This window comes from Sphaeramia orbicularis, chromosome 7, assembly GCF_902148855.1.
Source record: "Sphaeramia orbicularis chromosome 7, fSphaOr1.1, whole genome shotgun sequence".
NCBI lineage: Eukaryota > Metazoa > Chordata > Actinopteri > Kurtiformes > Apogonidae > Sphaeramia > Sphaeramia orbicularis.
In genome coordinates this window covers 46,771,323-46,798,866 of record NC_043963.1, presented here as the reverse complement: position 1 = coordinate 46,798,866, position 27,544 = coordinate 46,771,323, and the positions used below count along the sequence as shown (strand labels likewise).

At 35.7% G+C, this 27,544-nt stretch overlaps 1 protein-coding gene across 1 annotated transcript; it reads left to right on the top strand.

Moving 5' to 3' along the window:
• The first annotated feature begins 771 nt into the window (after positions 1-771).
• Positions 772-23,337, top strand: LOC115421911 (troponin C, slow skeletal and cardiac muscles-like). The gene is made up of 6 exons (XM_030137916.1): positions 772-876; positions 1,863-1,893; positions 8,746-8,892; positions 13,610-13,724; positions 18,970-19,106; positions 23,022-23,337. The coding sequence occupies exons 1-6, from the start codon at positions 853-855 to the stop codon at positions 23,051-23,053; spliced, it is 486 nt and encodes a 161-aa protein (XP_029993776.1). The 5' UTR covers positions 772-852; the 3' UTR covers positions 23,054-23,337.
• Positions 23,338-27,544: the final 4,207 nt, after the last annotated feature.

Sequence of the window (27,544 nt, the reverse complement as noted above, 5' to 3'; positions counted from 1 at the left end):
ACTAAAATGGGGGTGTGTTTTCTTGCTCAAGGTCACTGTCTCGCAGTGCTGCCACTTGCTCATGTCTGCCAATACGCACTTCAAAAATTCCCGTTTTTTTTTTTTTTTTTTGTAACCATTGGCGGCTGTACGAGAATTGTTCGGTAACCGTGTGATCTCAAGATTCGGTAACGTTCCCTGGCCCCCTAGATCGCCAGATTTGTGCGTTTGTGATTTTTTCTTGTGGGGCTATCTCAAGATTAAAGTGTACACGACTCGACCAAGAACTCTGGATGAGTTAAAACAGAGAATTCAGGATGAAATTCACAGTATCCCAGCTGAGATGTTGCAGCGGTCAATGAGGAATCTCAACAGCAGATTTCAAGAATGCATTCGTACAGGAGGACGCCATCTACAGGAAGTCATTTTTAAAACATGAAAATTCCATCATTGTTTCTTAAATGGCATGGTTTAAGGTTTCAATTACTATGAATAAAATATTTTTCTTCCATCACTCTTGGTTTTATTGGATTGTTAAAAAGTTCCCGTTTTTTTGGGTCACCCTGTACTTGGACTTTTTCCTTCAGTTCTGACTGTGTGGACGTTTCCCACCTCTGAGACACTATGTCACTGCTGAAGCTGTCCGTGGATCACTATTGTTGGAAGGCCTGAACTGTTTCCTATTTATAGATCCCTTTCTCTCTTTTCCTGTCTGTCTGTCTGTCACTCCTCCCTCCATTGCCCTTGGATTTTTCAGGATGGGTCAAGGGCCTTTTTTAGTGCTGTACTCCTCCTCCTACAGTTATTGCGGGGCAGGCTTTGTCCTGTGTCTGAGTGGAACAGTCTGTCAAAGGCAGGGACAGAGTCGCAGCCATGGATGACGTATATAAGGCAGCGGTGAGTACATAAAAGGCCAAATATGATGTGTCGTTGTTTTTTTTTTTCTTTCTTTTTTTCTCGATCTCTGTTCTATTATGTTGAGTTGATAAATCAGCAAGAACGGAAAAATTCAGAAATTCCTGGAACTGCTAACAGGGACAAAAATGCATTTATTGATCAGAAAATAATAACAAAATAACAAATCTCCGCTGTTTGCTAAGATGATCATAGTGAGGTAAAAGCTAAATATTGTTTAGAACGGAATTAACACTACACTGTGACCTTTGTAATAGAGAGCACAACATTTTAACCTCTGCTTATTATTTTCAATATACATAAAATGTATGGTCTTCAACATATGAGGGTTGTTGATTTGACTTCCTAACACCTTGAAGACATTAAATTCAATCCCTCTGTATTTTCTATAACAATGAAATGACTCTTTATCAGTCATTCATTTCTGTCTGAAATTATTTATAACATTAACACTACAGTTGAGTTGCATTGGTTGCAGTTATTTTTGAATGATTCGCGTGAGAAAATTGACGTTTGCGTATTTAAAAGCCAGAAAAGATGTGAAGATTTTACTCTGACGTCACAGACAGATCATGTACTGTAGTTAAAACTCCATCTTTCTTTGTTGGATTGTGTTCTATTGTCTGTGCCTCACAATAGAACACGGAACAGTTGGACAGTTAGATGAAGAGAAAGGACAGCTGATGGTTCTTAAAACAAATAGGTGACATGAGCGTTGGTATCACATATTTCCTCACCCCCACCCCCACCCCACCCACCAGTATAACTCCACCCGGCACATAACCTTTCCTATCTCCTCTGCCACCCAACAAGAATAGTATGTGAAGAAATCAGTGTGTCATTACCATCATACTACACTATGTAAGTGTGGCTGCTGAGATACTGTTCTATTCTGACTATAAAATGGTAAAAAAAAAAAAAAATAAAAAAAAAAAACGTGAGTTCATCCTGATTTTGTTTCCCTTCAGGTTGAAAACTTGACAGAGGAGCAGAAAAATGGTGAGGCAGTTTTATGTGTTGTTTCATTTTGTTCCTCAATTGCACTGGTCTATAATTTTTTTAGAAATGATTTGCCTCAGACATTAAATGTGCTAAATGTATTTTAATAGGATTAACTGGAAAATAAATGACAAAAGTGCTGGTTTGCTGATGTTTTCAAGGTATATGATTAAGTGTTATTACAAATATATATTGGTTTATGTACATTTATATAATACTTTTATAAATCTTCCACTAAATAGAACCTGTAAAGTGAATGTATTCTAATGTGCAGACAGTGTTTTGAAGTAGATCTTGTAGCTCTGAGACAAATATTCCTTTTGAGTCAAACCCATTCTCTCGTTAATTCTTGAATTTCACAATTTGACTCAAGGCTGCATCTTGGAAAGTTCAGCCAACCAGCATTTTTGACTGGATTTTTCTTTATCAGTGACTCTCATGTGGTAAAATTTCATAACTTTTATTCTGGAAGCATTTTCCTTGTAGACCAGTGTAGTCAATAATAAATAGGGGATGGCCAAAGTACACACTCCAGTAGAAGTGCAGAAATGATCACTAAAGACACATGTGAAGATGCAGAGTGTTGAATGTGAAGAATTAGTGTAAAAAGAACTGACCCAATTCCAGAGGTGGGTAGTAACGCATTACATTTACTTTGTTACATTTACTTAAGTAACTTTTTAAATGAATTGTACTTTTAAGAGTACTTTTAATATGACATACTTTTTACTTTTACTTGAGTATATTTATGAAGAAGAAACACTACTTCTACTCCATTACAATGGCATACACTCCGCTCATTACTTTTAGTTTTAGTAATTTGTTCATGCACGGACCATTTGTTTTGTTTTGTTTTGTTAGAACGACTTCCGCCAAAAACTCACATGACTGTGTTTCACCATTAAACGGAGCTAGTCTGGCTATGTTTAACTCTGTATCAACATGATTAGTACGAGGTATATTTGTAAGTAGCTGTAATATTCCCATATATATTTTATTTTAACATTTCATTTATTAATTGTTGAATTTAAAAGAACAACAAATATTATGTTACTCAGGAAGTACTCAGTACTCGAGTATTTTTTTCATTAAGTACTTTTTTTACTTTTACTTGAGTAATTATTTGGATGACTACTTTTTACTTGTACTTGAATAAGATTTTTCTAAAGTAACAGTACTTTTACTTGAGTATTATTTTGGCTACTCTACCCACCTCTGCCCAATTGATAAAGTATGAAAGTAGAATTAGACCTCTGAAGGGCTTTTCTGTCATCCTTTTGTGTGTAAATAGAACTGATTGTCACATTCAACCATTCTAACTTCATAGAAAATAAAAGAAACACAATAAAAATACTGAATACTAACTTTCTCCGTAGTCCCGTCATGTCTGTCCTGTTTGGTCTTTTTCATATTTACCACTTTTATCTTGCTTTCATTCTTGTTGTTTTCATTTAATGGAAAATGCAAATAAAAAAGAAAGCTTCATCTATACCAGGGGTGTCAAACTCATTTTAGTTCAGGGGCCACATTCACCCCAGTTTGATCTCAAGTGGGTCAGACCAGTAAAATAATACCAGTGAAAAAAGTAAAATTATACTGTGATCAGGTTTACATTTCCAAAGTTTCCCCAAAAATCTGAATAACATGAACAACTTAAATTGTCTTAAGAAAAACAAGTGCAATTTTAACAATATTATGCCTCAGTTTTTCAGTTTATCATTTACACATGTGTGTTACAATCGCACAAAACATTTAGTAACAGGCAGAATATTGGTAAAATTAAATTTACTTTTCTTAAGACATTTCTTTTTGTTCATATTTGTTCAGGTTATTCCCATTTTATAAACATTTTCATGTAATTTTACTGTTTTACACCAAAAAATCAAAGAGAAAATTTGTGGTTGTCATTATTTATAGGTTGTTATGATAATATTTTACTGGTTCTGACCCACTTGAAATCTAATTGGACTGCATGTGTCTGTGTGTGGAACCTGAATTGAAATGATTTTGACACCACTGATTGTTAATATCTTCAGTGTAATTTTTGCATTTCACAAATTCATCCCGTGGGCCAGATTGGACCCTTTGGCCGCATGTTTGACACCTGTGATCTAGACTATTCCATCATCATCGTCATCGTCATCATCATCATCATTATCATCATCATCATCATCATCATCATCATCATCATCATCATGTGTACCTGATAAAACCACCCGGGACCAGATCACTGTAGCAAACCTCTGTCAAACTCTACCACATACCATTTGGTATTTCCCTTGTGGGACTAATAAAGGAATATCTTACGTGACATTACAAACCCAAATGCCTGCTCATCCTTTACTGAGCCAAAAGGATGCCTTATATTGACTGAGTCCACAACTATTTCTAGTTTCCTCTGGGCTCTGAGGCATCCAGGATGGACCAGGACTCACTGGAAATGTAGACTGTTATCAGGCCAACTCATTTTCTTTGTCTTTTTTTAAAAAAGAAATGGACGCTGTGCACTCTTGAACAAAGATGTAAATGCTGGCAAAAGGCATTTATGGATGTGACTTCATATCATAGAGCACAGGTGTCAAACATGCGGCCAAATCCGGCCCGCCAAAGGGTCCAGTCCTGCCCTTTGGATGAATTTGTGAAATGCAAAAAATGAAATAGTAACAATCCTTTTAGTTCAGGTTCCACATTCAGACCAATTCAATCTCAAGTGGGCAGGACCAGTAAAATACTATCATAATGACATATAAATAATGACAACTCCAATTTTTTGTCTTTGTAAATGTAAATACTTTAATGTATTTACACCAAATCTAAGTATAATTTCACAAAAAATGGGAATAACCTGAAATGTCTTAAGAGAAGTAAGTACAATTTTAACAAGATTCTGCCTGTTACTAAATGTTTTATGTTTTTGTAGATCCACTATGATCTGTAAGTTATAATGTACATGTGGAAATGATAAAATGAGGCATGATATTGTTAAAATTACACTTATTTTTTCAGTTTGTTCATGTTATTCACATCTTTTGAGGGGATAGTTTGTAGATGTAAACCTTTTTATATTGTAAATGTACTTTTTTTGTTCTAAAACATAGAGAAAACTTTGGAGTTAACATTATTTATATATTGTTAGGTTTTTATTTTACTGGTCTGGCCCACTTCAGATCAAATTTAGCTGAATGTGGCCCCTGAACTAAAATGAGTTTGACAGCCCTGTCATAGAGCCTGGCATAGGTCCTGACGCATGTGACTCTAACAGATGAACGATGGTATTTAATGTGGAATCATCTGAGGGATCACAGATCACATGTGGTCAGTTTAGTCTTGTAACCTTATACACTGAAAAACATTCAAATCTTTTACAGTGGAACCTCACAGTACGGATTTAATTTGTTCCATGAGTGTGCCCGTTTTGCGATTTACTAAATTTACCAATCATTTTTCACCGTTGAAATTAATTTAAATATAATTAATCATGTCCAGCCCCTCAAAAACCACCCAAAAACCCTTTTTGGGCGGCTGTGGCTCAGGAGGTAGAGCTAGAGAGAGTCCAATAACTGAAGGGTTGGCGGTTTGAATCCCGCTCTGTCCTAGTCATATGCCATTGTGTCGTTGGGTAAAACACTTCACCCTCCTTGCCTCTAGTGTCACCCATACTGGTGTACGAATGTGAAGGAATGTTCAGTGGTGGTCAGAGGGGCTGTTTGTTGCTCAATGGCAGCCTGCCCCAGGACAGGACAGCTGTGGATGCAGATGGAGTCGAACACCACCAGAGGGAGAATGTGAGCGCCAAAGAATAACGGATCAATAATGTGAAGCGCTTTGGGTGCCTTGAAAAACACTATAGAAATGTAATCCATTATTATTTTTAAGGGATTAAAACAGAGAAAATAAAGCTAGAAAGAAAACAATTCTAAAAATAAATAAACTGGTTTTATTACCTTTTTTATGTTCAAGATGAGATAATCTGTGGAGGAGGAGGAAGAGGAGGAGGATTATTGTTTGGAAGGAGAATCTCCAGTAACACTTTATTTGAAGGTCTAGTTTATAATGCATTAAGCACACATTCATAAGACATAAGACATTATAATGCATTTATAATGCAGTAAAAAGTCATTACAACAGTTTATGATCATGTACAATGACTTATACCAAGGTTAATAAAGTATTATAAGTGTAGGCCTAATGTATTATAAATTCTGCTTTCATAATGTTTCATACATCCATACCACAGTGACAGTGTAAGAAGTTACAGGAGGACTTTAAGAGCTTTTAGTAAAGTGACAATTGTAGCAATTAGCAATTGTATGATATTATAACACAAGTATGATGCCGTATGAGCAGTATCTGCAGGCTCTAAGTAAAGTGTAAGTCAAAAATTATACATCAAAGTGTTCTTAACTCTTATTTTGCAAAAACAAAACATTAAAAGAAAATAGACAGTAAATAGAAGTGTTACATGTTGCTTTGTACATAAATAAAAAATAATGAGGCAGCTCTGAATCTTTGTTAATGCAAACACATACTTTTTTTTTTTTTTTTTAATAAAAATTAAATCCCTAAAATAGATGGGTATAGAGACCAGTGACAAAACCTAATAAAAGTTCCCCACCTAAAAAAATAAATTCCTTCACACTGCTTCTCTGTCAGAATCCAAATCTCCCAATGTTTATCTGAGAACTTTAAACTTAAAACCAAGCGTCTGAGGAACTAAACAATGCACTGTCAAGAACAAACCATAAACTTAATTTACACTTAATCTGCAATGGTTAATTGTTATGATGGTTATAATGTGTTATGTAACCCAGGACTTGAGATTCTTCCTACAAACACTTGTCACTTTGGTATGGATGTAGAAAACAGTATGAAAGCTGAATTTATAAAACATTAAGTCTACACTTATAATACTTTATTAACCTTGGCATAAGTTGTTTTACATGATCATAAACTGTTGTAATGACTTTTATTATGGATTATAAATGCATTATAATGTCTTATGAATGTACGCTTAATGCATTATAAACTAGACCTTCAAATAAAGTGTTACCAAATCTCCTTTCAGTAAAATGTCAGAATTATTCCTGCCGTTTTTTCTCTCTCTTCTCTTGGTATTTCTGTCCTCACTGTGTTCACTGTCTGCACTTGCAGGCAAGGTTATAATAGTTTTGGATTTTTTATTATAGTTCAGTTTTATTTAGTTTTGACTTTTTTTCTCTAATTCAGTTAGTTTTAATTAGTTTTTAGAGCAGGTTTGCTAGTTTTTTATTAGTTTTCGTTATTTTCTAAATGCTTAGTTTTAGTTCAGTTTTAGTTTGGCTTTTTTTTATATATCTTTTCTCTTCTTCTCTGTTGTATTCAAATAAATCCCAGACAGGACTCTGCTGCTTTCTCTCAACTTTAGTCTCCTTGTTTCCAGGTAGAGTGGAGACCAGAAGATGACTGGAAACCACAAGTGACGGACCGTTAAATATCAAATGGTGCTAGCAGCTAAAATTGCTTGAGGGAAATAAATCAATTTTGTGTCAATCCAACGTTGACAAAGACGAAAACAAAGGGAATTTTATCCATAATTTTTATACGTTTTAGTTAGTCTTATAAGTACACGATACAGTTTCAGTTAATTATCGTTTTTTTCTTTTAATTATAGTTTTCATTTATTTCAGTTAACGAAAATGTTTTTACAATTCTAGTTTTCATCATTTTGTTAGTTTTCGTTAACGATAATAACCTTGCTTGCAGGTGGTTTCATTATAAACCTATTCAGAGAAATCTACTTTGAGCTGCTTTTTAAAATGGTCTGAAAATGCTCCAGATCATTATCATCAAATAAAGCAGCTGCATAATCTCAACTTAATTTATCTGGATGTTCGGTTTTTTTTTTAACTAAATCAGAAACCTCTGTCCACTTTACCAACACTTGTTTTAATTTCCTGGTAGATAACCTCCTCCACTTCACTGTCCTCGCTGGGGGATGACCTCCCCTCCTCCTCCATCTGAATGCTGGTGATCTGAACACCAGCTCATGCTGCAGATTTCTACTCATATTTCAATGCAAAAATCCTCAAGAGGCTCATTAAGTAAATTCCTGGTTCTGCGGTGTACTCATACTGTGAGGTTCCACTGTGCTTCTGTTCATCACACCATATACGCTAATCCTCCCCAATCTACTGTATATTTGAGAATGTTAAAGATTGAAATAGTTTTCTCAAACATTTACCGTCAAACCTCAGCCCATATTTTCTTCTTCACATCCCCCATTTCAACACATATTTTATTTTAATTCTTCTTTTTTTTTTTTTTCTATTATTTGATTTTTTTGTGTATTGTTTATCATTACTATTATTATTTTTCTATTGTTTGATTTTTTTTATTTGTGTATTGTGTATTGTTTATTATTATTTTTTTTGTTTGTTTGTTTGTTTGTTTGTTTGTTTCATATGTTTTGTATTATGTCTGTGTCTGAAATAAACTAACCTAAACCTAAACCTAATTAATTTAACTCATTTTTAGTCCTAAATTGCTCTTATTCCAGCTTTACCTTGAATTTATTTGACCCTGGATGTGAGGAATAGATACATATTTACAAAGGAAATAAACATGACCCGACAAAACATGAAATAAGTTGCATTAATAATGTAGAGAAAGGAAGACAAGTCAAGTCAAGTAGACTTTAACATCACTGTGTCCACTTTAGTTTGTATTTTTATTTTTATACAGTGCCAGTTATTTCTTCTTTGGCCATGTCCTTTATATAGTTACCGTCTAGTTATATCTTTATGTAATCTGTGGCTTTTGTGTCTTTTACCGTGTTTCCATCTCATCTCATCTTCTTTCCTGTGTCTTATTTAGAGTTCAAAGCTGCATTTGACATCTTCATCCAGGATGCAGAAGATGGCTGCATCAGCACCAAAGAATTGGGGAAGGTGATGAGGATGCTGGGGCAGAATCCCACCCCTGAGGAGTTACAGGAGATGATCGATGAGGTGGATGAGGACGGTATGGGCGTATCATTTACACTCGACCTGTAAAGGAGATACTTGTTTTCAGTATTATGCATTTTACTTTTACCAGTTCTAATTTAAAAAAAAGCCATCTGTCAAATATCATTATTAATATAGAACCAACCCCATTTCCAATAAAAATTTTAATATGCTTACCCATAAAGACCCAGTTGAAGGTTTATGGCCATTCCAAAATATTTTTTTCTCTTTATTTAACTTTTCTTAAGTGACGTATCACCATTTATTATGACATAATCCTCTGTGTTTTGCATTTTTTCAGTGAACATCAGGTGTTTTCCATTATCTAATTTACTGATCATGTGGATGTTCACAAAAGCTCAGATTAAAGGTGATGGTTGTTACATCAAAAACAGAAAAAAGCTGAAGAAAAGTGACTTTTTTAACAAAAATATCATTCAAGGTTATAATAGTTTTGGATTTTTCATTATAGTTTAGTTTTATTTAGTTTGGACTTTTTTTTTTCTCTAATTCAGTTAGTTTTAATTAGTTTTTAGAGCAGGTTTGGTAGTTTTTATTAGTTTTCTTTTTTTTTTTAATGCTTTGTTTAAATTTAGTTTTGGTATTAATTTTAGTTTTGTCGTGTCTTTTATCTTCTTCACCGTCGTATTCAAATAAATCCCAGACAGGACTCTGCTACTTTCTCCCAACTTTAGTCTCCATGTTTCCAGGTAGAGTGGAGACATGAAGACGACTAAACCACAAGTAACAAGAAGTGACGGACTGTGAAGTACCGTATGGTGCCACTAGCTAAAACTGCTAGAGCGAAATAAATCGCTTTCGTATCAATCCAACGTTGACAAAGACGAAAACGAAGGGAATTTTATCCATAGGTTTTACTTAGTTTTGTAAGCACACAATACAGTTTCAGTTAGTTGTCGTTCTTTACTTTTAATTATAGTTTTTATTTATTTCAGTTAACAAAAATGTTTTTGCAATTGTAGTTTTCGTCATTTCGTTAATTTTTGTTAACGATAATAACCTTGATATCATTAACTGAACATAAACCAAGTGTGTCCATCCACTGTCATTGATCCAACTACATGGGTTTTCCTGGTGAATCAATGTTGTAGAAGATGACGGTGTTTCCACGGTAACTACGGAGCCTCTGAACATCCAAACAGGTCATATCTGATGACTATGAAATGATGACAAATTGTATTTTACAACAATTATTTTCATGGACTGATAGGATTAATGGATCAAAAGGTATTAAACATTTTACACTAGTAGATAATTTTGGTCATCGATGGCTGTTTGGGTCTGTTATTTAACTGACAAAAGTACAAAACAGTGTTTTCACTGACCAGTGTATTTGTATTATGTAAATATTGACTGTTCTGTCCAGGCTAATGAGGAAAAAGGACATAAATCTGTCCCAACTTTTGTGAATGTGTCCCAGGTTTTGAAATCTAAATTTGTTTGTTTTTAGAAAATGCACTCAAGTTGGTCGGTGAAAACAATGGAAATATTTCCTTTGTAGTTTTGTTTGCTAAATAATAGTTTGAACAAATTAAGATATCAAAAATGTTAGATTTAATTTCATTTTAGAACGTATCCCAACCATTCCCAGATAGCAAAATCATTATGGCTTAAATCTGGCCCAAAACTGGCATGTCATTTTGGCAAAGTTCTGGGCGGATGTGTGGGCCCTAAATGGCCCAAAATAGGCCAGCCAAAATCAAACCAGAAGGAAGCCAAAATTCACCCAAAACTAATTGACTTCCAAAATATAGCCATAATTGTCCCAGAAAAGCCCCAAATCCCCATAATCCAGCCAAAAAGTAGGCAAAACTGACCCAAAGAGAGGCCAAAAGAAGGCCAAAATTCACCCAAAATTTGTGTTGATCATGTTTTTAAAATGAGGAGGGGTTTTCTTCTGGGTAGACATTCCCGCTGTTTGTGCAGTGTTTTGGCTTTACAGAAATATGCCAAAACACAACCAAAACACATCCATATATGGAATAAGATGTTACCGCTCTTTAGTCAATCTTCTGGTTTGCCATAAACATGCCATACCATCCCTATACTTGATCCCGCTCTTTGCCCAGTCTTTTGGTAAACCACACATATGCCAGAACTCAGCCGTATACTGCTGGTGCCTCCATATCTATTATAGATAACCTTAATCATACCACAGTTAAGCCTAAAGGTTTTCATAATGCCAAAAGAAAGCCAAAAATGCCAAATGTATGCCATAATACTGCCAAAATATTTGCTATCTGGGTTGTGGTTTATGTTTTGCTGGGTTTTTCATTTCAACTTCCAAAACAAACAGTAAGCATTAAAGTAAAGACAAAAATCAAGTACTAAGCATTCTAATAAGAATGTAGTGGCATGTAATTGTTTCTCTCACATCAGGGAGTATTGATTGATTGATTGATTGATTGGGTCTTATGGGTTAATGTGGTGTAATGATGCAGCCAAACTGTACATGGACCACTGTCATTCAGTATAAAATACATCATGATTACATATAGCAGGGGTGTCAAACTCATTTTATTTCAGGGGCCAGATTCAACTAAATTTGATCTGAAGTGGACCGAACCAGTGAAATAATAACATAATAATATATAAATAGTGTCAACTCCAAATTTTTCTCTATGTTTTAGAGCGAAAAAAGTTAATTTACATTATGAAAAGGCTTACATCTACAAACTATCATTTCAAAAGATGTGAATAACATGAACAAACTGAAAAAATAAGTGTAATTTTAACAATATTATGCCTCAGTTTATCATTTACACATGTACAGTACAGGCCAAAAGTTTGGACACACCTTCTCATTCTTTGCATTTTCTTTATTTTCATGACTATTTACATTGTAGATTCTCACTGAAGGCATCAAAACTATGAATGAACACATGTGGAATTATGTACTTAACAAAAAAGTGTGAAATAACTGAAAACATCTCTTATATTCTAGTTTCTTCAAAGTAGCCACCCTTAGCTCTGATGACTGTTTTGCACACTCTTGCCATTCTCTTGATGAGCTTCCAGAGGTAGTCACCTGAAATGGTTTCCTAACAGTCTTGAAGAAGTTCCCAGAGATGCTTAGCACTTGTTCGCCCTTTTGCCTTCACTCTGCGGTCCAGCTCACCCCAAACCATCTCGATTGGGTTCAGGTCCGGTGACTGTGGAGGCCAGGTCATCTGGCGCAGCACTCCATCACTCTCCTTCTTGGTCAGATATCCCTCACACAGCCTGGAGGTGTGTTTGGGGTCATTGTCCTGTTGAAACATAAATGATGGTCCAACTAAACGCAAACCGGATGGAATGGCATGTCACTTCAGGATGCTGTGGTAGCCATGCTGATTCAGGTTGCCTTCAATCTTGAATAAATCCCCAACAGCGTCACCAGCAAAGCACCCCCACACCATCACACCTCCCCCTCCATGCTTCACGGTGGGAACCAGGCATGTAGCATCCATCCGTTCACCTTTTCTGCGTCTCACAAAGACACGGCGGTTGGATCCAAAGATCTCAAATTTGGACTCATCAGACCAAAGCACAGATTTCCACTGGTCTAATGTCCATTCCTTGGGTTTCTTGGCCCAAATAAATCTCTTGTGTTTGTTGCCTCTCCTGAGCAGTGGTTTCCTAGCAGCTATTTGACCATGAAGGCCTGATTGGCGCAGTCTCCTCTTAACAGTTGTTGTAGAGATGTGTCTGCTGCTAGAGCTCTGTGTGGTATTCATCTGGTCTCTAATCTGAGCTGCTGTTAATTTGCGATTTCTGAGGCTGGTGACTCAGATGAACTTATCTTCAGCATCAGAGGTGACTCTTGGTCTTCCTTTCCTGGGGCGGTCCTCATGTGAGCCAGTTTCGTTGGAGCGCTTGATGGTTTTTGCGACTGCACTTGGGGACACATTCAAAGTTTTTGCAATTTTCCGGACTGACTGACCTTCATTTCTTAAAGTAATGATGGCCACTCGTTTGTCTTTACTTAGCTGATTGGTTCTCGCCATAATATGCATTCTAACAGTTGTCCAATAGGGCTGTCACCTGGGTGCCAAGGGTGTGCAAGGCAGCCATCAGAGCTAAGGGTGGCTACTTTGAAGAAACTAGAATATAAGAGATGTTTTCAGTTATTTCACACTTTTTTGTTAAGTACATAATTCCACATGTGTTCATTCATAGTTTTGATGCCTTCAGTGAGAATCTACAATGTAAATAGTCATGAAAATAAAGAAAATGCGAAGAATGAGAAGGTGTGTCCAAACTTTTGGCATGTACTGTACATTATAACTTACAGATCACAGTGGCTCTACAAATACACAAAACATTTAGTAACAGGCTGAATATTGTTAAAATTAAACTTGCTTCTCTTAAAACATTTCAGGTTATTCACATTATTTGCAAAATTACATGAAATACATGAAAATATTTACATTTACAAAGAGAAATATTTGAAGTTGTCATTATTTCTGTGTTCTTATGATAGTATTTTACTGGTCTGACCCACTTCAGATTGAATTGGTCTGAATGTGGAACCTGAACTAAAACAATTGTTAATATCTTAATGTAATTTTTGCATTTCACAAATTCAGCCCAAGGGCCGGACTGGACTGTTTGGCGGGCCAGATTTGGCGCCCGGGCCACATGTTTGACACCTGTGACATATAGCGATCAGAGGTTAAATATGATGTACCCCAGATACAGAGTCCAGTACATGTCATGGTATGTGTTCACAGGCAGTGGAACAGTAGACTTTGATGAGTTCCTGGTTATGATGGTCCGATGTATGAAGGAGGAGAGCAAAGGAAAATCAGAGGAGGAGTTAGCTGAACTGTTCCGCATGTTTGACAAGTAGGTTTGATTTTGCATTTCTGTGCACACTGTACAATGGCACCTCAAAGGAAACACCGCTATATTGCTTAACCCTTTCGTGCATGAATTATGAGAACCTTAGTCAGTATTTTTTTCTTGAGTGTTTTTATTCCTCTTTAGACATGAAAAAAACAAATTTAATTGCAGAATTTTTTTTTTTTTTGATGAACCTATTTTTCATGGAGTTACAAAAATGTCCACTCAACTGGACACCATGCGTTTCATTTTTGAAGCAAAGAAACATGTATTTAAAACCTATCTTCAGAAAGTGATATACTGTGTGAAAACTATTAAACAAAAACATTTTTAATGCAGCTAATCTGATGTTTTGTCACATTTTCTCATACTCCCATACTAGTTATTACTCATTTCATGGAGATAATATCCTCCTGAGACCCAGGAAATTGACAATTTTAGCTTTTTTACATTAAATAATTGTCTTGATTGGAAACTGCATAATGCAACCGTTTTTCAGATACATTTTTAAAATCGTTTTTATTTCTCGATTGATTTTTTAATGGAATGTCCTTTGCAATGGACAGTATTTTTTAAGTTAACCCTTTCATGCACAAATTATGAGAACCGTCATCAAAATTTTTTCCTGAGTGTTTTTATTCCTCTTTAGGCATGAAGAAAACAATGCGATTGAAAATTTTCTTCTGAAAAGTAAATGAATAAAATAATTTAAAAATTTAAAAACACATTAAAAAATAATAATAATAATGAAAAAAAAATTCTTATGAACCTATTTTTCATGAAGTTGCCAAAATGTCCCCTCAGCTGGACACCACACGTTTAATTTTTGACGCACAGAAACATGTATTTACTGATAAACTGTGTGGAAAAGTATGGGGAGAGCTTGTGATTCTGGGGGTTTATGCTCAGGAGAGATCTACAGTATATTACCAATTCATGTCAGAAAAGATATGTAGTGTCTTAAAACTTTAATAAAGATATGTGTAAAAAAAAAAAAAAAAAAAAAAAAAAAAAAAAAGAACAACAAAACCCATGAATATACAAGAGAACAGTTCTAGAATAGCTGTCCACTGTAGTGACCAGTATGTATGAAAGGGTTAAACTGTCAAACTTTGTCCCCTATAGAGGACAAAAATGCATTACTAGGTCCCAGGAGGATATGCAAAAAAACCAAAAAAAAAAAGCCTTTATTTTCCAGAAAACTGTTAATTACAGTCTAATAACAATTAGCAACTGATTTACACTAAAACATGTTACTACAAATCAGGTTTATCAAGAGCAGCAAAGTTACAGTAATTGTATGAACTGCAGTGTTTGGGACAATGCATGAGTGTCCACTGTGTTGGCTGATATGGAACTAAAACAACAAAACCCATGAATAAACAAGAAGACCACTGTGCATGAAAGGGTTAATATGGAAAAAATAATAGTCAGATGAATCCACTTTCCTCTGCATCATAACCCTCAATTCACTCACTTATAAGCAACTAGCAACTAGTGACAGACTTTTTCCTGCATGAAAGCTTAGAAGTAGCAACGGTAGAATATAGAAACTATTTTATCAGTATTTCCTCAAGCACTTTAAAGAGGAGCATAGTGTTAAATAATAGAGTATTAGGATGGTACTTTGAAGTTGACCTTTGACCTTCTGATGTAAAAATGTAATCATATCATCGTGTTATGATTTATGCAAAGAACTCAGATTACCAAAAATGCAAAGTCATTATATTACTGTTTTGTAATTTATTTTTCCAACATCATAAATTGAAAGTGCTTCTCAGAAAAAAGAGCCCAGTTTGGTCTTTTTCCTCTTCTGTCTGCATTTATTCTCTTTGCTACTGTAAAACGATTTATAATGAGGTAAAGTGATACAGATTTTTTTGTTTATTCATCCTGACTTTTGCGATGATCGCTATTCAAAGTCAAAAGGTTAAGAAAAACTGGATGAAACTTTAATCGATGTCATGTAATATTGTGGTTGAAATGTACGATTAGATTCTAATTTTCGTCCGGTACGTCCTTGCTTTATAGTATCAAGATCTAAGGCCACATTAGGTTTGAAGGTCAAAGGTCAAGGTCAGTGACAGTACATGATTTTCTTTTTTTTATTTTTATACCTTACTTTTCTTTCAAATTTCTTGAACATTTTTGACCCAATGTACCTTTGGATAATTTTTCTCTAAAGTGAAAAATTACATTTTGATTGGATTTACATAATTGGTAGGGATGGTATGTTGTTGAGGTAAACTGAGCTTCTTGGATGATTTCTGCTCTCAGTGCTTTCTCATTTTTAATTCAACAGAGCTCCATTGCAAGTGAATTGTTACCTAGATCAGTGATTCTCAACTGCTGGGTCATGACACAAAAGTGGGTCACAAACCCATTATCAGTGGGTCAGTGGGTCGTGGGCCTTTGTCTGGGGAAAAAAAAAAATTTAAGAAAGGAGCGGAGTCCCATCCATTCACACTCCCCAACAGCAGGTGGTGATAATGCACTGTAAAACTGATTAACACCAGAGTGATGCTCATACCACAGATTTCCTTTCTGATCTGATACAAAGTTTTGTTTTGTTTTTTTTCTTCAACTTTATTAATCAAAATCTGGTTATACATTCAATCTAATTCCATAGAAAAACACCTTTTTTTCCGGACTGAGCAACAATATCAAACTTATCTGAACTGTATTAGTAAAGAACATCATAAAAATAAAATAAAATAAAATAAAATAAAAATAAATATCAAAATAAAATCAGAGGTCTAATCAGGAATCAATACATTCAAATGTTCATAAACAATCAAGGCTTGTTTGGTTTTCACATGTCTCAGTGTCTTTTTGAAGTCTGTTATTTCATTCATGTAAATTAAGAACAGTGGGGGGGGGGGTCTTCACAAATCTACATCTGTTCATAAATTGTTTGGCCATAACACTGATCCGATACTGAGTAAAATTCTGTCTGGTATCGGTGATACCGATCCGATAACGATACTTTGTACAAATACACTTAATGTCTGGAAAATCTTTTTTAAAAAACAACGTATTTCAAATCATAACCTCATAAAGAATACAAGACATGAGAGTAATTATGGTTTAATGATTGATAACTATAATAAAAATGAAAACTTGCATATTAATTCACGTAACATGAACGTGTTAACATGAAACATGAAAATACTGAACATGTAACACTTCAACAAAAGCATCCAACACTGACACTTTCTGACATTCATGAGTTTTTGTTAAAGAACAACAGCATATTTACAGTTTTCCCCTTTAGTCTGTTCCATTTTTTGCTCAAAACAGACTGAGTCAGAGTTGACTGACTGAGAGGCGTGACACAGTACACACGTACTCAGGCGGAAGAAGAAGTAGTTCCCACCAATCACGTATCAATTGGAAAAGATCCCAATAGTTTCGTTACTTTTCACTGTGTTCCTGACATACATGACCTCAAATGACTGAAGTATCATCAAAAGTATCGATATTGTGGTTTGTGAATCGATTCTAGAATGTGTAGATCTGGGTATCGGAGATATCGGTATTTCAGTATCGATCCGCACTTCACTACACCAGACATTTCACAGCATAGAAGAAGACCTAAAAGTTGCTATTTAAATCAAGGAGAAACTCAGCTATGACACTGACCACATTAGATATGGTTTTACCCACACTGAGGAGAAAAACCTCTGTGTCTTTAATTCTTTAATAACTGACTGAATGCTCTTTAAATTTTTAACTAAGTTCACATTTTGGTTTTGGTTAAAACTTACCTAATTTAGTGTTAAAGGGAATATTTCTGTATCACCACCACCTGCTGGTCAGTTTGGTTTACGGCCTGATCCCAATCCAGGGTACTAGAAAGGGTGCACATATAGATAAAAAATAATAATGCTCTATCAAAAAATCAGACAGGCCATTTTATTTGTCTGATATTTCTCTTTTTAAGTCCAAAATATTTTTGTATTATGGTGTCTACTAAAAATTTGGCAGGCTTGTACCCCTGTCAAATCAGAAATTATTGGGTGTACGGACACTCCAGCCTAATAGCCTCCATATTTAATGTCTACAGAGATACACAAATGTTTCAGCACTCAGGATAATCATGCATTGTTTATTGCATAGATGTCGTGTCCAAAGCATGTGTGCTGAAAAATTCCATATATTGACAGAAACAATAAAATTAGACCCACATATTTTGAATATGGTGTACGGACACTACCTGGTGTACGGACTCTACCAGATTGGAATGGAAATCTGTCTTACCACATGGTCGCATCTGTGTTAGATCTGTAACTAAGTCTTCCTGGTACAGGAGGAAATAAACATTTGTGAACAAGTTATAACAATATATCTATAAGGCATATACACCATATTATTGATGGAAGTATATTGGTGTACGGATACTACATGAATTTTGGTGAACAACGCACCATTGGAAATATTCGGTTCGACGTAAACATCCGTTTGACACATTGTTACCGAATTTTCTGCAGCCAGGGAGCAGACCAAAATCTGTCTAGTTGTGCATATTTAGTCCTAATAATACTGAAATAACAGGTTCCCATTCTATTATTACAATTAAAGGGCTGTAAAAGAAGGGTTTTCAGAACAAAATGGTTGATTGTCTTAATACTGAAAATAAGAATTGATAATCAAACAGCTGTTCAACAAAAATGATCAATAAATGAAAAGCAATGTGATGTGTGTATTTTGTAATAAAAAGACACAGGAGTTGAGTAGTAATTATTTATTGTGTTATAAAACATTATGTACAATAATTTTGCTCTCTTATAACAATAAAATTGTGCACATGTTTTCTCGCTCATTGGGTCGCCATTTTATCAGTTTTAATCTGATTTTCTTCAGATTTGGAGGACTGCAAGATCTAGTAATAAGATGGCCAAAGAAACATTTTGGGAATGGTTTTGGGGGATCTTTTTGCAATACTGATTAATAACGGATGCAAATATACTTGTACACCTTGATTGTGATCAGGCCATTTATTATTAAACTAGTCTTCTGTGTTTTCATAATGTGATATTCTATATAATTTCATGTTTCATACACACCATATTTGCATTAAATCAATTTGAGAAGTTTAACTTGATCACTTTGGGTCATGTCTTGTCATTGAGGGGTGAAGTCAGACCAGTTGAGAACCACTGACCTGGAATCTGACACATACCAGCTCGTCTCTGCATATTCAGAATATGAGTGTACGAACTGACGCATACTTTGATCTTGTGTTGAGGAATGGAGATGGATACATAGATTTAGAAGAGCTCAAAAACATGCTGGAGTCGACTGGAGAGGCCATCACTGAAGACGACATCGAGGAGCTGATGAAGGACGGAGACAAAAATAACGATGGCAAAATTGATTATGATGGTAAGAACTGCATTATTGTCATCACCACAGGTGTAAATCCAGTATGTACGCACTGTTAGCCTCATAGCATAACTGCCGAAGTCATGCACTGTATGGACAAAAGTATTGGGACACATTGAATTCAAGTCTTTTTTTTCTAAGAGGGGTCTGAGATACAGAACAATAATGACAAATGTCATAAACTACTTTTATATTGGGATAAATATAATTTCATTGCATTGGTTATTTTGGTTTAAATTGTTATTTTAGCTTCTAAAATGCCTCAGAGATGGTTTTTCCTTAAGGTTTCTCAACATTGATTTTTTCTGTTGTTGTTTTTTATCCATAACTATGATTTTAAATGTTCTACCTCTAAATTTCTAACATATTTTTCCTGCTCTGACTGTAAATAATAATTTTCTAGAACAACTAACTATCTACTTTCTTTACATCCCACTTGGAAGAAAAATCTCCCATTAAACTTAAAAAGGAAATATTGATGTTTCTAAACTATATGGACAAAAAGAATTGGACACATCATGCCTACAGCTGTAAGATGTCCTGTTCATACTGATTTGAGATATAAATATCAATATTAATAATCAATATGATATTTATCCCCATCTAAAACAATATGACATTTGTCATTATTGTTTTGGCAGTTATGCTATGAGGCTAATGTTATGTTAAAATGTAATTCTCATGTATAAGAGGCACCAATCATTCAGCGGTAACAATAATGGTAACAGTTTAAAGTTGTTTATTTTATGGGTATTGGTTGACCACAGGATGTCTACATTCCATGAATAACTAGAAGCACTCGGAGAGCGCAGACCTCCGCCAAGGCTGATCAGTGGCCCCCCCCGTGGGCCCCCCCACCCCCGATCACCCCCAAAAGTTAATCATTTCTTCCTTATCCCATTTCCAACAAACCCTGAAAATTTCATCCCAATCTGTCCATAACTTTTTGAGTAATGTTGCACACTAATGATCAGTGGCCCCCCCTCGTGGGCCCCCACCACCCCCGATCACCACCAAAATTTAATCATTTCTTCCTCATCCCATTTCCAACAAACCCTGAAAATTTCATCCAAATCTGTCCATAACTTTTTGGGTTATGTTGCACACTAACGGACAGACAAACAAACAAACAAACAAACAAACAAACCCTGGCAAAAACATAACCTCCTTGGCGGAGGTAATTATCTGCATCCGTAGCATCTGCAGTAAGTGTAGATAGTTGAATACCAGTCCCTCAGTCTGACTTGTAATCACAGATCACTGTAATTATACTTGTTATATTATTGATCACATTTAAGACTGTTGATAAAGATAGACACAGAGGTGTTATTAAGTGGTGTTTAAGTGTTAGGGGTTATATCTGTAGATGTTAAATGTTTAAAAGGATCCCCATTAGCTGCCACCAAAGTGATAAGCTAATCTTCCTGGGGTCCACACAGAAGGACAACACAAAACACAGAACATATAATGTACATATGAGGGGGCTTCAAAAAGGTTGTGGAAAAAGAACATAGCTTTGACATGGTTTAAACAGTATGACCCTCAGTTTTACACAGATGGACTTTAAGGCTGGTATCAAAGACTGTAGAAGTGTACTGACCTAGAGGGAGCATATCGTCATCATAACATAATGGCCTTTGGCTACGTTCAGACTGCAGGCAAATGTGGCCCAAATCTGATTTTTTTTGCCTATATTTGCCCTTTATCTGATCTGTTAAGGACAGTTTGAACAGCACTAATTGGATTTTTTCCAATCCAACCCAGGCCACTTTCATATGAGGTCCTAAATCCAATACGTATCTGATATTTTGCAATGCGACTTCAGTCTGAACGGCCAGGTCACATTTATCTGACCTTTATGTCACTGAAATGCGACAAATGTCACAATCCTGCGTCCCAGAAGTGTTACTTCCATAAACACAATGGGTGTCTGCGTGGTCACGTATTACATCAGGACCTCTTTTACCCATGTGGGTCACTTCAGGGTCACATTCAGGTCATACTCAAAACTGATAGAAGTCACAGTCCTGAGGAGACTGGGGTCCTTCAACATCTGCAGGAAACTGCTGCTGACGTTTTATCAGTCGGTCGTGTCCAGTGTTCTCTTTTATGCTGTTGTCTGTTGGGGAAGCAGCAGTGAAAAAAGGGACGCTGCACGACTGGACAGACTGGTGGGGAGAGCTGGCTCAGTGGTGGGACCAGAGCTAGTGTCCCTGGTGTCAACAGCAGAGAGAAGGACCCTGGAGAAGATCCTGTCCATCCTGGACAACCCTCAGTATCCTCTGCACAGGACAGTGACCAGGCAGAGGAGTGTGTTCAGCTGCAGGCTGCTGTCTCTGACCTGATCCACTAACAGGAGCAGGAACTCTGTCCTCCCCCTGGACATCAGACTGGACAACTCAACACTGAGTGGTCGGGGGAGTCTCAGTCTCCATCTCAGACATGACCACATCAGGACTGATACGAAGAGACTTTAACATATCCAAGCACCTTATGTAGCTGTACTACACCTACTTTTCCATCCACCGTAGATCACTTAGATAACTGTTACACTTAACATGTGAAAATAGGCCTAACCTGTCAAAAATCTAGGGTTGTCTTTCAGCTGTTAGGGATTGGCTCTCTGAAAATTTCCTTTTCCTGAACTCTGCAAAGACTGAAATGATGATCATTGGACCACAGAAATTGCAGAATTTATTCAATAATGTTTCTTTATCTCTTGATGACTGTGTTGTTCTTGGCAGAGACAAGTTGAAAAACCTTGGTGTCATTTTTGACAAGTCACTTGCTTTTGATAAGCATATCAAGGAGGTGACTCGATCATCATTTTTTCATCTTCGAAGGATCGCTAAGATCAGGCCAATTCTAAGTGACAAAGATGCTGAAGTCCTCATTCATGCCTTCGTAACATCTCGGTTGGACTATTGCAACGCTCTTCTTTCAGGATTACCCAAAAAAAGTTTCAGAGTCCTGCAGATGGTGCAAAATGCTACCACTCGGGTTCTGACTGGAGCTGGGAAATTTGATCACATTACCCCAGTGCTGGCCTCTCTGCACTGGCTTCCATGTCAGGTTCGTGCTGATTTTAAGGTGCTTTTATTGACTTATAAAATTTTAAATGGAGCGGCACCTTCTTACCTGACAGAGCTGGTTAGACTGTATGCACCTTCTCGTGCCCTTCGCTCACAAGGATCTGGCCTCCTGACTGTGCCTAAAGTCAGGAAAAAGACTGTCGGTGCGAGCGAGCCTTTTCCTTCCGTGCGCCAACACTCTGGAACAGTCTTCCTCTGGACATAAGGCAGGCATGCTCTGTGGATGTTTTTAAAACAAAGCTCAAGACCCACTTGTTCACTTTGTGTTATAAGTCGTGATGTGCTTTTACTGTTAATGTTTTTAGCTTTTATGTTTTATTGTTTTATTGTGATTGATTTTATATCTGTACAGCACTTTGATTGAAAGCGCTTTACAAATAAATTATTATTATTATTATTATTATTATTATTATTATTATTATTATTATTATTAAATCACTGATTCACTTTACATCACTGCCCTGAAATGTGTAAATACAACCAGAAGTCTTTATTTACTGTATTGTACAGGAAGCTCTTTTAAAGGTAGTTCTTTATCAAAAATTTTAAATCTATCTAAATGTTTTGAGTATGTTACTCAGCACAAGTAAAGTTTTCATTCTTATTCTTACTCTTATTCTTACTTTTATTCTTACTCTTACTCTTACACGTATTCTTATTCTTACTCTTACTCTTATTATTCTTACTCTTAATCTTAATCTTACTCTTATTCTTATTCTTATTCTTATTCTTATTCTTATTCTTATTCTTATTCTTATTCTTATTCTTATTCTTATTCTTATTCTTATTCTTATTCTTATTCTTATTCTTATTCTCTCTTCAGAGTTCCTGGAGTTTATGAAAGGTGTTGAGTAGAAGATTCACCTGGAAGACTCACATCACAGCATCTTCACCTTCTATCGTATTAAGCAACATGAAAAGGCCATTTCCAAAGACATGCTTTTATTATTATTATTATTATTATTATTATTATTATTATTATTATTTTTGGGATTTTATTCAGTAATCAGCAAATCACACAAACAAACCGTTAAAAGGCTGAAGGATTTAACAAACTGCAAATTCAGTTATTTCTGATGTGATGAAAAATGTCATGTCATGTAAAAAATATTTTCAATAAAAGTATTTTCAGAATTGCATACTTTGTCTTTAATAGGAGTACTCAACAGAGGAAATTCAAAGTGACTAGACCTTTACATTTCTTTAGTATGCGTATAGAACTAGAGCATGAAACTAAGATTTCTTCAATGTCTGTTTTTGAGTCTCATTGAAAAAACACACTTGTTTTCTGTCGCCTTTGGCACAGTGTGAGTTGTTGCTGAGTGTCAAGGTTTTTATGCTTTTAATGTGACAAGTGACCACACATGAAAGTGCACTGAACTGAAAATTTAGAATTTAAAAAATTCAGATGCAAAAAATTCAGACTCTTAATTTCAGTGCAAAAAAAAAATCAGTGCTAGAAATTCAATGGTTTTTATAATTCAAAATCTGATGAGACAGATTTACTTCCATACAAAAATGTTTAGTTCGATAGTTAAACCTGCTATATCAAAAACACAACTGTTACTTAATGGTGATAAGACACTAATAACACAGACAATGAAAATAATATTAATGAATATAAACAACTATTTTGTAGTGAAACAGAACTATATACCTATAGGCTGTAGTGGGTGGAAGATAAATTCCCATTGATGTTAATTATAATAAGATGGGAATGAAGACAAAAAAACAGTATATGGCGCATCAGTTTATTTTGAATGACTTCTCTTGGCATTGTAACGCACATACACAACTATTTATACGAAGAATCAGCACATCTATGTTTAACACAACAATAAAAAAACACACTCAATTAAAAATTATTTCAACACATGGATGAGAGAAAGCGTAGGTCATTAGACTGTAGTCTGAACAAACACCTGACTACGACCTGTGTTACATGTTTCACATTTTAAAAAAAAAAAATTGAAGTTTGTAATTTTCTTCACCTTTCCTGAACTATTGATGACTGTTATCATTAGGCCAATAATACCGCCGTCCAAATTGTCTCTAAATGTTGAATCCATAACAAGACATTAACATTAGAAATCAAATCATCAAGGTATAAACCAGGGGTATTAACCTCATTTCAGTTCATGGGCCACATCGGGCTGGACCTGTAAAATAATAACAGATTAACCTTCAAACGATAACTCAAAAAATGTTCTGTTTTATTGCAAAAAAGCAAAAGTGCAACTTTTACAATATTATGCCTCATCTTCTCATGTGCATTACAACAACAATTAGAAAGAGGCATAATATTGTGAAAATTCCACTTATTTTTCTTAATAAATTTCAGGTTTTTTATGGTTGTTTAAATTATTCACATTTTTTTGTGGAAGGACAATCTGTAAATGTGAACATTTTCATCCTGCAATTTTACTTTTTTCATACTAGACACAAAAAAAGGAAAAAATTTGTCATCATTTTTGTGTTATTATGCTATTATTTTACTTGTCTGATCCACATGAGGTCAAATTGGGGTGAATGGTAACCAGAACTAAAATGAATTTGACACCCTTGACTACTCATTTCTCATCAGTGTAATTTCTGCATCTTGCAGATTCATCCTGTGGGCTGGACTGGACCTTTTGGGGGGGTACTTTTGGCCTGCAGGCTGCATGCCTCTGGTATAAGCTAAGAAATAACTGTAATAGTTCATTACAAAGTACATTATTTATACCATAATGTTGTTAGTTTACACAGTAACATCACATTATACACAATAAAAATCTGGCTATGAGACCTTCAGCGGGTTGATCATCATTGGTCATCATTTTTTTGATGGGGGTAGATTGAAAAGACCTCCATTAACCATTCGTTATTTATTTTATTTATATAACATCGTTAGTTGTTGATCAGTAGTGACACTGCTTACAACACAAGTGGGAATTAGTTGGAACAGTATGGAAAATGCAAATGAATAAAAAGGCTGCAGTGATGTGAGAACCTTGACTGGTATTAGAAATATGAACACAACATACTTCATGTTGTGTCTGGTCAACTTCTACAAGTTCATTTGTAACCAGCAGTAGCATACTGGGTAATTGGGACAGTTGGGAGGTTTCCTGGTGGGCCACTGCACTTTTGGGCTGCCAGGGGGAGAAAAATTATAAATATATATATATGTATGTATTTATGACCCCTAATGGTTGGGCTACTTATTCAACTGGGCAGCTGTTTCATAAACATAAGACATTAATTAAGTTGTATAAATGTTTTTCATTCATGAAAATCCACCAAATAATGACAGAATACTCATTTCGCATCGCACTTCTCTTTCCCTCAGACTGAGATAGGGAGACACCATTACATGTTGAAAACCCTTGTGCACTCGTTAAAGTTGGTTGAGTCCAATAAAGCAGCATGACTGACTGAGGCTGGCTGTATCAGACAGGAGGAGCGGCCCCGGGGCCCGCAGAGGAGGAGCGGCCCCGGGGCCCGCAGAGGAGGAGCGGCCCCGGGGCCCGCAGAGGAGGAGCGGCCCCGGGGCCCGCAGAGGAGGAGCGGCCCCGGGGCCCATGAAAAGATGGACAGAAGATGGCTAGGTGATGCTGACAAAGCCAAGTGTTTGCTCCTGGAGGATTCTGTTGGTTTCTGTAAACTGGTTTGAGAGTCTGGTTTCAACCGGCTCTATATGTAAAGTGTCCTGAGATAACTTTTGTTATGATTTGGTGTTATATAAATAAAATTTGACTGACTGATTGAGAATAAGAAAGCAAAAGGCTAAACAGTGGATTTAATTAACATAAGTGTCTTACTGATGCTAATCCCAGTGCTAAAGAGGTATACATATTTAGAACTTGAAAAATGGCCGACCCATCTGGTCTATGGGCTGGTTGGATATGAATCTCCCAGGCTGAAAAATGGTCCCAGCATGCCACTGGTAATCAGGGTACTGCCACACTTTTTCAAAACTGCTATTTTTTTCCCCTAGACCATGCCTTTATGTACTTCTACACTTGCGTGCCAACTGTTTTGGTTGCAATTGTTCCTGTTGTGTGAAGCCAAAAAGTTCATTTTAATAAACGTATGAATGAATGCATAATTCACAATAAATTATGCTTTTGAACATTTTGAAAACCTATGAAAATCACAAAAGTCCATGAATATCACAGAAACAGGTTTCACTAGAATCATTCCAGTACTGACTGGTTACTAAAATCATATCAACCTTTTCATATGTTTTCCTCGTGTATTTCTTATTTTACAAGATTATGTCCCTTTGAGCATACTCAAAAATTCAACTATGAGAGAAACTTTCCTCCATATTTTATCAAGACTTTCACAAAAATTCCAGACTTTTTAAGACTTTCAAGACCTGCACAAGCATCCTGTGAAAATATACATATTCCTTTTCTCACATTCAGGCAGCAACACATACAAGAAGTTGGAATAGGAGTAATTTAGAACTAAAAATGAATTAAACTGCTAAAAAAAAAACAATATGATTTGATGTGGTGAGTGTAAACATGATTAAGTCCAAATGCAGTATCCAGGAAAAGTCTTGTCCTTTAGGAGCAAAGACAGGCTTTAACAAATTTGACAAACAAAGAGAAAATCCTTGTAATGTTTAAAATCAATGTTCCTCAAAGACAGATTGGAAGGGCCTGTACATTAGGGTGGTCCAAAAAAATTTTTTTTAAGATTCTCTGGATTAGAACCCTGCATTTGGTTCCATATCTGGTCAATTACTTCGGTCCAAATTTTATGCAAATTAATTAATATTTAGAGGTTGCACAGACACGTGCAGATTGCTCTATATACTGTAACATAACTAGCCAAATGAATAAGGCATATTAGAATAATTTGAATTTTATTCTCAAAATCAAACTGCAACTCACATAAAAATGTTACTTAGAAAGTCCAGCAGCCACTGTTGCTTTACTGAAATTACGAAAAATGTTCCTGTGTTCTTTGACAACTTGGAGCAAGTACTGTTTGTGATCTTCATTTTTTGTTCAGCTACAGTTGAAGTCTTGAATAAGCTCCACCCCTCTTTCAGCAACATCATTGACAACTTTTCTGGAATGCACAGTTTTAGCAACCTTCTGAAAGTCTGCATCATTAGCCCAGTCTTCTGGAGGAATTCTGAAGAATGTTTGTGGCAGATCCAAAGTTTCAAAGAAATGCATCGTGCTGGTGGTGACAAAACCACTGATCTGCTTCCCTTCAGAGTCTGATGGATTAAGGACATCCCAACGCTTTAGTGGAACTGAAAGAACATTCATTTTCCATCATGTTGCGAACCATCAGCTGCTTCTGCTCATGTCACACTGGAGTCACAGAATGCCAGGATAACCA

Excerpts from the sequence above, each read along its gene's own strand:
- LOC115421911 (XM_030137916.1), top strand. The coding sequence starts at position 853 with ATGGATGACGTATATAAGGCAGCG. Across the intron at positions 877-1,862 it reads ATGACGTATATAAGGCAGCG|GTTGAAAACTTGACAGAGGA; the intron begins GTGAGTACATAA and ends GTTTCCCTTCAG. Across the intron at positions 19,107-23,021 it reads TGGCAAAATTGATTATGATG|AGTTCCTGGAGTTTATGAAA; the intron begins GTAAGAACTGCA and ends TTCTCTCTTCAG.